Source organism: Rhinoderma darwinii, chromosome 5, assembly GCF_050947455.1.
Source record: "Rhinoderma darwinii isolate aRhiDar2 chromosome 5, aRhiDar2.hap1, whole genome shotgun sequence".
Classification (NCBI taxonomy): Eukaryota; Metazoa; Chordata; class Amphibia; order Anura; family Rhinodermatidae; genus Rhinoderma; species Rhinoderma darwinii.
In genome coordinates, this window is record NC_134691.1 from 297,211,190 (window position 1) to 297,227,270 (window position 16,081).

The 16,081-nt window shown below is 40.6% G+C and overlaps 1 protein-coding gene across 1 annotated transcript in view; it reads right to left on the minus strand.

The window, feature by feature from the left end:
• RAPGEF5 (Rap guanine nucleotide exchange factor 5) overlaps nucleotides 1–16,081 on the minus strand; it is a 236,998-nt gene that overhangs the window by 43,270 nt on the left and 177,647 nt on the right. The window contains exons 10-11 of the mRNA XM_075827325.1: nucleotides 13,606–13,721; nucleotides 13,155–13,243 (exon numbers count right to left, since the gene is read on the minus strand). Coding sequence (XP_075683440.1) covers nucleotides 13,155–13,243; nucleotides 13,606–13,721 — 205 coding nt within the window. The remainder of the gene's footprint in view (nucleotides 1–13,154; nucleotides 13,244–13,605; nucleotides 13,722–16,081) is intronic.

Genomic DNA, 16,081 nt, shown 5'->3' on the forward strand with positions numbered 1-16,081 from the left:
GGGGGTTACCACTGTACATATGGAGTCTGATGGAGCATGCCACAATTTTTATTTTATGTCGGACTATGAAAAACTCCACTTTGCACAATTCTTTTTGCATAGAATGTCCCGTACACAGGGCAACTAAAATATGTCAAGCAGCTAGGTATCATTGCCATATTCTTATTATGCTGTTAGATATAGTATAGCTCAGTAGTATAGCTAGGTTAGTAAATTCCAGTTGAGGTAGGAAAAATTATATTTAAAGGGGTTGTCCCAGCGGGAAAACCTTTATTCATATGTCCTATCTCGGCATATAGACGTCAATGACCCCTTCCCAGTCTAGAGAACTTCCTCTACAAGCTCGAGCAGAGAGTCCTTAACAAACAGTAGCTCTTGGCCTTGTGGAATAGTGCTGTCTATGTATTACATTAACGTCCATTCATTTGAATGATTGCATGTATAACTACATATCCCCTGTAGCCGATGGAAACTTCCCCAAGAAAATGAACTGTTTGCCGGGTGTCTCGGTAGTCAACCCCTTTAAGCCACCACTATTTTTTTCAGTATTGTGTCCATTTTAGCTTAGGACCAACTATTATCAGTGACTAAATCATAGTAGCATAGCAGTCTAAGCTGCAAAGGAAGCAAGATCTGGTCCAAATCTCACTTCCAGATATGTCCACCCCTACCTTTTCCTGAATTTGGTTAAGGACGCCAATTTATCATGGAACCAATTAAATACAATATTGCGACATGCTAGTAAAACTTTTGAAAGGCTGCAAAGCATATTGCAACCACTGGGTGGCCACACAGACACATATAGCATAGACCTCTCATGCCACACATGATATGTTGAGATAAGAGGAAAAGTATGGAAGGACACATCTGTACTATTTCAATAGTAGCCAAGGTGGCTTCAGCTCTCCTTCATACTTTACACTGCAGCTTTCCAAACTGAGAGCATGTTCAGATGATTTCCATTATAGCACGGATTAATTATAAACTACAAACAACTAAACCCCAAATAAGAAAAAGAAGGACAATAGTTAATTCTCTCATATACACTATGTAACCACAAGTAATGGTTAATTACACACCTCTTAATCATTGAATTCAGGTGTTTCATTCAGTCCCATTGCCACAGGTGTATAAAATCCAGCACCTCGCCATGCAGTCTGCCCTTACAAACATTTGTGAAAGAAAGGGTCGTTCTAAAGAGCTCACTGCATTAAATCGTGGTCCTGTAAAAGGATGCCCCCGTTTCAACAAGTCAGTTCATGAGATTTCTTCCCTCCTAGATATTCCACCATCACTGTGAGTGGTATTATTGCAAAGTGGAAGCGTTTAGAAACTCCAGCAACTCAGCCACGAAGTGGCAGACTACCTCAATTTAAAGAGCAGGGCTGCTGAGTGCGGAGGCGCATAGTGCATAAAAGTCGCCAATGCTCTGCTGACTCAATAACTGTAGAGTTCCAAATCTTTTCTGGCATTAACATCAACACAAAAACTCTGCCCCGGGATCTTCATGACATGGGTTTCCATGGCCGAGTAGTTGCATGCAAGCCTTACATCACCAAGTACAATGCCAAGCGTCAGATGGAGGGGTGTAAAGCTGCCGCCACTGGACTCTGGAGCAGGGGAAACTAATCACGCTTCTCTATCTGGCAGTCTCATGGACGAGTCTGGATTTGACAAATAACGTTACCTGCCTGACTGCATTGTGCCTACTGTAAAAAGTTTGGAGGAATAATAATGCTATGGGGATGTTTTTCAGGGATTGGCCTAGGCCCCTTAGAGTGAAGGGAAATCTTAATGCTATTGCGTACTAGGACATTTTGGACAATTGTTTGCTTCCAACTTTGTGGGTACAGTTTGGGGTTCGACCCTTTTCTGTTCCAGCATGACTCACTCAGTGCACAAAGCAATGTCCAAAAATGGTAGGGTGAGTTTGGTGTGGAAGAACTTGACTGGCCCAGACAGAGTCCTGACCTCAACCCCATGGAACACCTTTGGGATGAACTAGAATGGAGATTGTGAGCCAGGCCCTCTCATCCAACATCAGTATCTGACCTCACAAATGCTCTTCTGGATGATTGGGCAAAATTCCCGCAGACACACTCCAAAATCTTGTAGAAAGCCTTTCTAGAAAAGTGAAAGCTGTTTTAGCTACAAAAGGGGGGTGGGTGGGTGGATCCTCTATATTAAATGCCTGTGTATTTGGAATGGGATGTCACAAAAGCTCCTGTAGGTGTAATGTGTATGTGTCCCAATACTTTTGTTGATATAGTGTATATAGAGCCATATACAAATTTTAAGTCATTACCTTATGCAAACTACTATCTAAATATACCATAGTCAGTGACAATTCATATTTATTGTGTGGAAATTAAAAAAAAAAAAAGTAAAATTATTATAGCAACATGTTAATGTGATTAACTGGTGATTTTCTGTAATGATCATCAATTTCCTATCATTACCCAGTTATGTGTGAGCCCACTGTACTGTTCATGTCAGGATAAAATGGGATAAAAACAATTAGTGGCTTGGGAGTAATGTCTGGCAAAAAGCGTTAATGCAAGATAGAGCAGCAGAACCATGAAACCGAGAACAAATTACTCAGAAAAGAGCTGAGTAGTCAACAGGCAATAAAAAATAAATTAGGGTATTTATGATACAGACGAGGCAGTCAGCACGGTCCAGAGAACCGTTCATCTTCTATTTACATATATGGCCTGAGTATATATTATAGAGGACCTGTCAGCTCTCCTGACATGTTTGTTTTTGTAAATAATTGTGTTCCTCATGAAATAAAAAAATGCAGGAGCATTGTTTCTTAGAATTCTATGTTGTGCAATTCGTCTGTTATTCCCAATCGAAATGTATTAATAAATTGGCAACTGGGTGTTACAATTCCCATAGTCAATGGGGTCTGTCACTGAACACTATAAAACTGTACAATGAGTGGTGACAGTGTTAAGGCTCTTTTACACAGGACAATGATCGGGCAAACAAGCGATCAAATGAACGATCCTTCCTGATCACTGCCCTGTGTAAACAGGGCAACAATCAGCCGATAACCAAGTAAACTTTCATTCATTGGCTCAACGTATCGATTATGCAGCAATAAATACTATCGTTGTCGGCAGCAGACCAAGTGTAGTCTCGCGATATTACGCTGTAAAGGACAGCCCAGCGTGAGTTCGATGTGCTGTGCTGTAAATCAAACACAAACGTTAGCGAAGTGTCAGGATTCTGAATAGACATCACGTCCTGGCTTGTAGTGATGTCTATTCACTGTCAGGACACTTGAGTAACGTTAATGTGTGTGTATGTGGCTGCACATAGTGATCTAGTAAGATCACTATGCTGTGTAAATGAATGGAGAGAAGTGTATGATGCTGATTGGTCAGCGCCATACACTTCTCTCCACAACGCCCACTTGGTCAAAAAGTAAAACACGCCCAGTTGGGCATTAAGAAAGTCATTAGCATAAAGCTAACATAGGTTATAATTCTGTCAAAAATTATTGTTTTTCTAAATAAAAAAAACACTGCTGTAATCTACATTACAACGCCAATCACATTATGTAGAAGATAGGCCACTTATAATCTGGTGAAAGAGCCTCTTTAAGGAGGATCTGTGACTAGTTTAGTAATGCCCTATCTCCTAGCTAATCTAATAGACGCTGTCACACTGATAATGATAGTGAAAATTGTGTCCCAAAACATTTATTATTTTAAAAGTTATGAGCTTTTTTCCAAATATGTAAATGAGCCTTTATTAGACAAGTGGGAGGTAACAGCAGCGATTCTCTTCAGGTGTAGCCTCCCTCACAGCCCCTGACGCTGCCCAATCAGCATGAAGCTGCTTCACACAGTGTGAGAGAGTGAGGCTGGAGGGAAGGGGGATCACTTCAAACAGCCATATATCGGGCTGTGGACCACCCAGAACAGCAGTTTGTTCTGGTGGCATATGAAAGAGGAGATTCTAATCTTTCATATGGCACCAGGATCGCAGTTCTAGCTGTGACACAACCGGAGTTATCGCCAGTTGAATACACAGTCGGGAATGGAAGCTGTATACTATATGATCACACTGTCTTGCTGGGCAGAGAAGGGGGAGAAGCTGTATGCTGATTGGACAGCGTCATACAGAAAACATTACACTGCCCAGAGTGATAAGAAAGAGTCACCTCCTATTTGGCTATTAGAGCCACATTAGCATATTTAGAAAAATGCTCATAACTTTGCAAATAATAAATATTTTTTTTAAACAAATCACACTAGTTATCAGCATCAAAGCGCCTATTAGGTTAGTTAGGACTCGGAGATAGGGAATTAATAAACTGGTTACAGAGTCTCTTTTAGACTGTGTATGTAAACACCCTATTGACAACGGAAATGATAATACCCAGTTGTCAATTTATTAATACATTTCAAGTAGGAATAACAGAGGAACAGCACAACGAAGAATCATAGGAAAAGATGCTCCAGGATTGTTATTTAATGGGAGACACAAGTGTTGATTAAAACAGTCATGTTAAGATTACCGACAGTCATCATATCGTAACAAAAACGCATGTTTCAATGTAAAACTGAATAAAAATTAAACTCAAAAAGTCAACAAAAACGTGCTAAATATCTACTTAACCTGGAGAAGTAATATCATGCAGCTGAAGCCAATACAGAAGGCAGGCAAAAGTAGGGATTCACCATCTGTCATTGACTTGTATGCGCCAACTTCTTATACTTTATCTTAGCTACCGGCTAATGTGATGCACAAAACAAACAGCAAATGGATAAAGTTTGTACTAGGGAATAAGACGTGTTAGAATGTGTTGGTATTTGAAATGAATTTCCCAGTTCGTTCTCCCTGGTGGTGTAGAACAGCTTAACTGTATGTGTAGAAATGGGAAGATTTGGATTGTTTGGTATTTGTGGTGTTAGACGGGGACAAGCTCAAGGGCATGAGTTATACATTTATGTGCAGGAATGAAGCTTTGCCTCTAGGTAATAGCATGATCTGCAAATTTATTCTGTACTTAAAGGCAATCTAATACAGATTAGCTGTGTTTAACATCAAAGACGATCCATCAGCAAACTGAATTATTCACAATATATTTAAGGACACAATTTCATCCACATTTATCTTTGTCGTACATATTATGCCGTGTTCACACCTCCGTTAGATCTTTTACATCAGGCTTCAGTTGCTTGGTCATGGCTCCTGTAAAAGTAGGAATCATGACGCAAGTGTGAACAGAGCCTTACACGATGCGCAACACTTTTTTTTGGTATCGTGTAAATTTTCCAGCTAATACAATAATAATGGAGCCCTATCATTCTAAATGCGAATGCTTTTTCGTAGAACTATTCTAATAGAGAGGGGTCCCCCATTCAGTACACTAATCTAATAAGCAGAACAGAGTGACTGCAAACCGTGTATCTCAGTTTGAGTTCCCCATGCATTACATGGACAGCCCATTGTGGGAATTGTGTAATGCTTCATTTTCCTTGCAATGGCACTGCAGGGAATTCTAATACTTTCCCACATATTACAGCCGATCAACTCTGATTCGCTTATTCTCAAGCAATCCTTCCAACAAAAAGGGGTTGTTCAAAAACAAAGCGCTAGATGTGCTGAGGCGGCCTAATATTCAGTCTATTAAAATTTAGTTCCTGGTCGCTGACCATGGGGACCACAGTTGTAGGGGGAGGGGCAAGTTAAAAGTTGTCCAGTGCCTTGCTATTGACATAATACTTTAAAGAAGCCCTTTAATATGAAAATATTGAGGTGTGTGATAAGTTCCAGCACATAGGTGAAAAGATCATTCACTAGTCCTATTAAACCTCAAGTCTAGATTTCCGAATACAAACAATGTTTGAAGACTATTTAAAGAACAATACAAAATAAATGGCCTAGATATTGAGGCACTACAGACCTTAAAATGACTTACAGGTAAAGGTTATAATAAAACTGGGTATGGTGGAGAATATTACGGGAGGTAGATGCCTAATGGCTTTTGCTCATCTTGGACATAGCTGAATATATGGATCTTATTTAACATTAAAACTCATTTTCGAGGCCAAATATAACAAAGTTGGATTTTCTTCAAAGACTATAGTGTACGGTTACGGCTAGGACAATGATACAGACAAATCGCAGTAAAACAAACACACTATGATAGGATACTCAAATTATCAAAAGAAACAAAGTCTTCCGCCAGGCTAGCTGGAGTACACAGGCAACTAAAGGTTAATGTAGAACGATTGGTTGCATTGATGCATTGTACCATGAATGTCAAATATATTCTCATCTCCCTGTCTGTCCTATTTCCAAATGCTTTCTAGTCCAGAACAGAAAAACATCAAGAGGAATTGATTTAATAAAATGACAAAGCTTTCTCCATTTTAGTTCTCAAACCTTCAATGGAGACGGTCACGACTTAGAATTGTGCCTCTTACGCCTTCCAGACCAGTTTATTCGGATTCAAAACATAAAAAAAAACATGATTATTATCTAAAGATAGAAACCTAGCTATGAGGAGAATATGCTTCGCTGAGTAGCCAAGAAAAATTACTTTATCCTTCATTTCTATTTTTTTGTGTGGTTTGCATAATATATTTGCGTCTGCTCTTCCTGTATAAGAATAGTAGAAGGAAAAAATATCATCAAATAAAAAACAATCTATGGAAGTTACTCGATGGATACTAGTTTTGGTGGAAAAGACCTTCTGAACAATTTTACCGCTGTTTTTGGCTGGGCGGTCCATAGCTTTCAGACAGGATGGGCGATGAATGCTGTCGTGATCAGTATGGATGACACGTCATCATGCACGGAAATTAACTTTCAGGCGACTGGGACAATAGCAGCACATGAACAGGAGGGAATAAGTACAGTCAATTGTTTATTATTTTAATATTTCATTGCCATAGGAAACAGTAGCTTAACTATGGGTAACAACCTGATAAGATAGGGGCTGTGCAGGAAAATTGGAAGCCATTGTAGCTTTTCTCTTTCGTATATTGTTGAAACAGCAAGCATGGAGCGCAAGGGGGACCCAAACCTGATTCATGTATAGCTTCTCCCTCCCCCAACCAACAGCCGGACACCTTGTATAAAAGTGACATGGACTTCCATCAGCAACAGGTGATTTATCTAGGAGCACATTGTAAGCTACTCCAAGTTACTCTCTAGTTATTTTCTTCAGTGTGCTATCCGTTTTTTTTAACGGAGAGCACACTGACACATTCATTCCTATGAGGCCATGCACACTACCGTTGTTTTAACGGAACCGTGTGGCCGTTCCAGCAAAAATAGGTTTGGTCCTACTCTTGTCCGTTTCTGACGGAACAGTCTCAGCCTTTTCATTCATTTGGTCCGTTGAAACAACAGACTGCACACGGAAGCCATCCGTGTGCGGTTCGTGTTTCATGGATCCGTCATTAGTGGCCGTACGACGGCCAACGGATGTGTGCATGAGGCATTCATCTAAAGGATTCTGGATTACAACCTCTAATGGCAGCCATTGTATAGCCTGTAGGGTTTGTCAAACCGCTTTCCACAGACCACAAATAGCATATAAATCTGCACTCTTTTGTAAAATAGCAAACTCCCATGTCCACCCTCCAGGTCCCCATCCCCTATTGCTCTGCCTGTGTAATTGTTAGTCTTCGCTGTGGTTCCGTAAGAAAACATAATTTAAACATTATGAGAAAAAAAAGTCTAAAATAAAACAGTTATTATCTTTACTGAGGAACGCATCATCTGTGGTTGCAGTCTATGTGGACTTTAGTAATACGCCTTTGTATTCAGCTAACATTCCACTTAATTACTTAGACCAATGTTCAGATGGGATCAAGGAATTACCCAATCTGTACAGTGAATTTCTGCACAGTGAATCAGCGAAACTGTAAATTTCTCTCGCATTGAATTAGCAAAAAGTATGTGTATAATGCGATAGTAACCTAGGCTTTTTACCACGTGTCTGTATTCCAAGAGCTTCAGAAAACAACAAGATATATGGACTCGCAACTATCTCTAGAACAGTGGTAACCCGACCTTCATTCCGTCCGTGAAGGTGAGGCGGGTGCCTGGTAAAGTGGGCTGGACTGTTTCTGTAATTTTCATAGAAATAAATGGAATGCGGTGATGGGCAGGCCACCTTACTAGGTGGGACAAGTTTCAAGCGACCCCCATTCTAGAGATTGGTGCGGGTCCTAGAGCTGGGACCCGTTTCAATCAATAATTTATGGTATATCACATGGATATGCCATAAATGTTTCAGTTGAGGAAACCCCTTTAAATTTGTTCAATTTACAATACCCATTTGGCCGATAATGAGCACCGATTGACGATAATATCATATTGATTGGTGCTCATTTGCTCCATTTACATGGAGAAATTATTGTGAGTTAATATGATTGTTCATCCCCATGCAGTTTTCATCTTGTGGGCAGAACATCCCCTGTTTACATCTTCTGTTTCGACAGGTAGATGTGCTGACCACAAATGATCAATTTATAGGCAGCATAAAAGATCCAATCCAATTACTCACTTGTCGGCTGATCACTGCCATATTTTAACGCGCTAATGATCGGAAATGAGCAGTTGAAAAAGCCATAGTTTACCCAAATATCGTCCGTGTAAAAGGGCCTTTACTGCCAGGTCTCCCTCACCGATTACAGCTGCATGCTGTGGGTCCCAGCACGGGCCATTTTGTTTTTGTCATGGGTTTTTTGTTATGGGGCACTTTTAACACACATAGATTGTCCAAATAGGACAACTACTTTAATAAAACTCTATCCTAAATCGGAGGCCACTAGAATTTAAGAAGAATCCTAGTAGTGAGGAACCACAGAGGACATGAGAGAGGAATTTAACTATAATGCCCAGTAATATGAACACTATTACAAAATTAAATAGACCTTTACCATTGACATTATTTTACAGTAACGATTGCATCATAGACGTCTTCATATGAAGCAATATTCATGGCAGTGCAGCCAGTTCAAATGCCAGCATAAGTGACATCTAGTTTTACAGTGTGATGTCCGCTGACTGGCGGCATCCCCCTCTTACTGGCAGCCGCAGGACTCTGCATCTTTGCCGGCATCTCTCTTCCCAGGGACGCCAGCGTGCTTTGCTCTCTCCACCTCCCCCAGCCCGTGCCCCCAGGGTGCGCATGCACACTCATCCCAGTTCTTAAAGGGTCAACGCGCGCACCAGTAAAACTGTCCCCAACCTATCCCTGCACACTCTGGCCCTTATAAGTGACCCTACCCCATTCCCCAGTGCCTGAGAAAAGTTGGACAAACCTAGCGTTATCCTGCAAAGATTCTGTATCCTGAGTCTGTTACCTATGTGGTATCCTGTATCCTGAGTCTGTTACCTATTGGTATTCTGTATACAGAGTCTATTACCTGTCGGTATCCCATGCCCTTTGGGTGCCTCCAGACATCCGGCACCAGCGTGCTTCCAGCAATCTGGCACCAGTGCACTTCCAGCAAGCCAGCATCAGCATGCTTACAGTAAGCTGGTTCCTATCTACTACCACCAAGGTACCATCTGCCTGTCTCTCCCTAGCTTCTGTTTGGCCAGCAGCTACTCCCCCGGGACCAGCTCAAGAGGTAGCGACCTGGCGGTCTCCCGGGGAGGATGCTTAGACAACCCCCTTAGAGGTGGCCCTACGCCAATCCGGCGGAGTAGCCCAGTGGGTCCACAAACCTGCTGGTCGTTACATACTGATCCATTGAGAATGATGCACTTAACAGCACCAAAAGAGAAAAATTAAACCTGGAAAAAGGGAACAAGATGCGAATGAATGAGATAAAAAACGCAATTCATAGACGTCTCATAGGATACCTATATGAGTCAACATGAATTTAACAGTGAATTTGGTGGAATATGTAAAAATTTGACATGGAGCCCAGTAAAGGGTGCTGTATTTATATAGTGTGGCTCCCCTTGACCATAAGAGTGTGTGTGTGTGTGTGTGTGTGTGTGTGTCCCATAGCTTGTCTAAGGGGAACCTGCAAACTGAGATGGGGTAGCCCGAACTGGACAACACAATAATTATTTTTAATTATGTTAACCAACTAAACAGCAATGATGTAAGACCTCATGCACACGCCCGTTGGTCTTTTACAGACTGTAAACAACGGATCCGTGGTCCGTTGTTTGTGGTCAGTGTGTTATCAGTGTGTCCTATGCATTCCGTTCCGTATGCTACATAGGTTTTCATGTCGCGGGCGAGACCGAGCCGAAAACATGGACAGGAATAGGACCTGCTCCAAATTTTGCAGCTCTGTCCCACGGCCCGCCAACGGATCAGTGGAAATCACAGTTGTGTGCATGGGGCCATTAGAAATGAATGGGTCCATGTGCTATCCGTTGAACAACGGATAGCACACAGACATAAAACAACGGTCGGGTGCATGGGGCCTTAGCTGTATAAAACCTGCAGTAACAATACAGATGACACCATGGCCATTTATACCTTACCACCTCATCTTTCATGAAGCTACATTATGCCAACACTAAGGACTCTTGACATTCTCACTCCCGATATGCAATTGCTCACAAAAATAACACTCCCTTATAATGTACTTCTTTAGAATATTTTTTATTGTTGCTGATTCAGCAACTTACCTATGCTTTGAATATTTATTCAGAATTTTTTTATGCCTTTCTACCATTTCTCAAGACTCCAGCCTAATAGATTTAGTGAGGTCTTAGAGTAGGATGAGTGATCACCAGTAATATTACATATTTGCAGGAAGGCTTGAGGTGGTAATTTAGTAGAGTAATTCAATTTGAATATTCACAACCGTTCAATCTCAATCAGGAATGTAGATAGATGGATGAACCTTCTCAACAGTGACTTGACCCATTATTTCCCACAGGGAGATAGGGCAGACTGTCCGTGCATATCATCTGCATGTCATCAGATGGTCAATTCTAGTCTCAGCCTCCCCACAAAAATACTTTACAGGATCCTGGACCCAAGTAAGGAACATTTCTTCAATAGCCACAGTGCTGAAACACTACTATTCATGGAAGTCATTAACATCCTAAATGAGAAACAGTCAAAATTAAAATGAAAGTTAATAGCAGCCACTTGATTGCTATTTTCTTGCATACCAAAGATTTATAGTCATTATTAAACTACATTACTATGTCTGTCTTTTTACGGCAGTCATAAAAAATTGGGCCTGAAACATTAAAATATCCTTGCAGTGGGGGCAGAAAGGATGTTTATTCATTTTCACAGTTGACTGCACTATTGATTCCGTAAAAAAAAAAGGAACCCTCTCACAACGGTGACAAACGGAAAGCATTAGCAAAGTATCCGTCACCCAACAAGGACTGTGGAGGTTGGACGAACAGACAAATAAGGTTACAGACTGTTTCGCGCCCAGTGGCACTTCTTCCTAGGTCAGAAGAAGCGCCGTTGGGTGCGAAACAGTCTGTAACCTTATTTGTCTGTTCGTCCTCCCTCCACAGTCTTTGTTGGATAAAAATAATAAAGGACTTTTACTGCATCTGGGTGAGTGCCGCATGTTTTTCTTCTCTACCATTGCTGTAATTGTACTTTGATGATCTGCTTTACTGCTGAGCACCACCCGAAGATGAATTGGGAACCACTGATGTTATGAGTGTTGGTTACATATGTGGAAATTCCAATACAGTAGTGCCCACTCCTTCTCCTCATGACTCTAAAGTATCCATTACCATTGAGATCATTGCTGATGCAAACGGAAGTTAAGGTTTCCATTTGCCTTTCCGTTGAGGGGTTCCCCCGACGGAAAGCTCAGATGGAACCCCTCAATGGAAAGCAATACTGATGTGAACACAGCCTTTGCTGTTTAGTAGAGTGAAGAAAATGAAATAAATACCAGGTTTACCAGCTACTCGATGCAACACAGAACCAAAATGCTGCAGATTTGAGGATGGCTTCTCCAGGGATGGCCTGAGCTAAACAATAGACCATAAAGGATAATGCAAATAATGTAACGGCAAGGGTTTCCTGCTCTCATTTCATCTGAAGTGCAACCCTCAGCTTTCCAAACTCTAGTCATTCATACTCAAGGTGTCCCCGTACATGCAATAATGATGTTATAACAGACACTACGTATGCAGCAACCTGCATTATGCTTGCAATATGCAAAGAATATGAAGTAATTACTGGTTAACAAAGATCAAAAGCAATACATACAGGGATTACTGTACAAAAGATGCCATTGAATAATTTATTGTGTTTAGATTTTGTTTTCACTGTGGTTTCAGGACTCACAAGGGTGCTGAGAAATATGTTCACTGACATCAGTGGGGAAACTTGGCGCCAAAGAATGATTCCATTTAATGAACTAATGAAAGTTTTTCAGCGTATTTTGTTAAACTTTAAAGACACAGCTCACTTTCTTGTTTTCGTCTTCTGCAGGAGCAGCAAGCGTTACAACATTCACAACTCAATCTTGAACCATGAGAGATGCCAGTCAATCCACATGTTCTGCACAAGATAATGAAAGGACTCAAAATATGGAGTTCTTCACTTTCTTAAGCCACTGGCAAAATTAAATGACTGAGCGTTACTGATAGCACTAATGGAGTGTAAAACATGAGCGACCTAGAGACACCAGCATGAAGTGCACCATATGTGACTGCAGTGTAAAGTCTGGGTAAGCAAGGTTTAACTGAGAAATTCTACGCAGAATCTGTACTGAAACACATAATACTTCACGTGGTCAAGAGAGACAGCACAACTACTTCGATCCAGAGCAAAAAAGAATTTCATATAACAATTTAATGGCTCAAGATGTTCTGAAGCAGCTGACTGCTTTCATACTGTGGCCTCAGGTAAAGGACTTCTGTGGTGGTTCGCCTCCCAAAAAGTACCAACTTAAGCAGCAATTGCATCATGACTGTACCACCCACTCTTATGGGCTCCTCTACGTCTGTCCATTCATTACTGAGTAATATGAGGTTTTGTTGACATCTAAAGTTTTTTTCTTTATGGAGCGCGGTTTGGAAAAAAAAACACTGCGTGGCCTATTGTCAGGAATAATAAGGAAACATTTTATTCTACATAACCACAACGTGGCATGCAAAGCTTTCTGGTACTTGGCATCTGTATACCAGCAAAGAACCCACATCTGTTTTCTTGATCCTACCTGTCTCTTTGTCTTGTATGTCATCCAAGTGCAAATCATTAAGGAGGTGCTCCAAAATCTTCTCCGGCGTCCCAGATACCACCATGTACCTATCAGAAAGCAGAGAGTCCACAGAATCATCCTCGGTAGATGACTGAGAGCGACTGCTCCACTCATCCTCCTCATCTTCCTCATCAATGTATTTAAAATAAGGCACATCAAATGTGGGTAAAGGAAGCTCTCGGACTGTAAAAGCTGCTGATGGCTTCACATCCATCTGGGCATCAAACACCCTCAGCTTCGAACTTCCCATAGTGGAGTGTGAATGACAAAGAGCATCCCCTATAACATGCAGTATATTCCCAAAGCAGCTCTGTCTTTGCTCGCTAAATCCATCTGGCAGCTGAGCGGTCTGCAGTCAGCCTGTGCTTGTCTGTATGTGTATCTGTATGCCTAGAGGAAAAACTCTTACCTCCAATCCCTCTCGCCACTCCCTGCTGCGGAGGCTGGCCTTTCTGATGACACTTTCTTAAGCACCAGAACATCTTGGTCTTGTTCTCTCACTTGAACAGTAGTTGCCTCTTCCTCCTGGTTTAATGCAAAAATAGGAGTGATATTAATAAGAAAGAAAAATCAATGTCTCACGAGAGTACCGTATAACATCAGCTTATTATAAGTAAGCCTCAGTCTCCAAGCAGCGGGTATACAGAGCTCCCAATGATTTCATGCCTCAAAATAGATCACATTATATTAAAAGGATTGATCGGATCTTCTCCTCTAGAGCTCATTCAACAATTATGCTGTTTCCATGTACGCTGAATAGTCAGTTTCCTTTGCCACATTATTTTATTCTCGGTCAGTCTCTCCGAAACAAATCCAGAAATGCTTAAATGTAGTAGTACATGTATTATAGATCTATAAAACTAATAGATTAGAACCAATGATTGATTTCATTTAACTATTTCTATTTTTTTACTGATAAATACCTGCATACAAAGTAAAAGAAGCCCCATAGCATGGGCCCCCGTCTGGCTCTGCAGTTAATGTCTACTGAACAACGAAGGCTAGGAAGTTATACAGCTATGACGCTGTAGGTAGTTGGGCATACAAAAATGGACAAACCATATTAAAATGCATATGTGCTATAATTCTGCATTCATGAGACATCTGTGTTCTTGCGCAAGTCATTTGCGATAACTTTAGTAGACAGACGAGGAGAACAGCCTATCCTTTATTATGCAACATAAGACAAATAATCATACGCCTTTTGAAAAAAGCTTTTCAATGAAACGTCTACTTATGTTTCATTATGTAACAGTGCAGAATCCCATACAAAAAGAGCACAAACCTGTAGTGATCTGCTACACAACACTGCACAATTATACACACTAGCAATTATTGTAGGACTCATTTTCCAGCGACTGGTATAGAAGTCAGTCCATGGAAAGATGAAAGGTACCTGCGCTTACATTCAATGAATTCAGGTCTGTGGTGTTAACAGTGCCAATTTATTGTAGATATTTGCTTAAAGTCACCTTGGCTACTATAACATCCTCCATCTCTTCAACAAGGCTTCTTTTTTTTTGTTTTTTACTTTTTACCCATATTCATCATATTTGTTTCTGGAGGTTCTAAGAAATTGACATATGAGATTAAAAAAAGTGTGATTTTTCTGGACTTTCTGAAAGTAATCCCATTGAAAAACACCACAGTCTTCCTCTCCAAGCTGAAATGGCTGCTTACAGGGAACAATAGATTATATTTTATTGCACAGAAAATCTATACAAGGCAGACTTCAAGTTTAGTGTCTTAATTATGCCACTTTAAAAGCCAATGGCTCTCTCTGTATTGTTAGTGGATGTAGCAATGGCTTTGTGCAGAGATGAGGATGGATTCAAAATTCTACGGGTCACTGCACCAACATTCTCTAAATCTCAGCTGTTTGCATAGGAGAAGCCGAATAATCATCGCTTTCTGCATATGCAGCCCAGTAGGTTTCCACAGGCAATGAAATCCTTGAGCCTGATCATTATAAGTGGTTTTATTTAAGTGCTCAGGGAGGGAACAGAGCTGTGAAAACCAATGGAAAAGCTGCTCTCCTTTTAATTATTGCCGATCAAAAGTTTCAATGCTCGTAAAGTAAACGGAGTATGAAGAGGCATAGAAAACAATCCCTTATGTAGAGCTACAGTAGCGGGTTTTGTGTTTTTCATTGAAACGTACAGACAACATAAGGGACATATATATATACACACATACACGCACACACACACACACACACACACACACACACACACACACACACACACACACACACACACACACACACACACACACACTATATATCACTAATCATCAAAACGCAGTTTATTAAAAGCTATGTAAACCTTTGAAAGAAATGTGTTTTTTTAAATAAAAAGGTCAGTCAGTGTGTTTGTTGCAACTTTCTAAATGCTTTTTATTAAAAATTCGTTTTACATTTTGAGATACAGCTGCTCTGTATTCTCTATACAGAGCAGCTGTATCTGCGGCTAAATCCTGCTCCCGTCAGGTCCGCGGGACTGATGGATTCAGTTAGAGCTGGTGATCCACCTGTAATCTATTACATCTAAGTTCATAACGGCTTCAGGTCAAAGCAAACAATACAGCTGCTCTGTATAGAAAATACAAAGCAGCTGTATCTCAAGAAGTAAAACAAATTTTTAATAAAAAGTATTTATAAAGTTGCACCGATCGCACTGACGGACCTTTTTATTTTAAAAAAAATTGCCTTTCAAAATGTTTACATAGCCTTTAAATTCAGAAAAAAAGATCTAGCTGAGACACAAGGAGCATTGTTACGGAATATCAGTATTCCATGATACAATGGTTTATGGAATACATTTTAGTTAGGCTCTGTGCACATTCTGTTATGGCACTTCGTTTAGAATCTATGTCAGGAAAGCTAG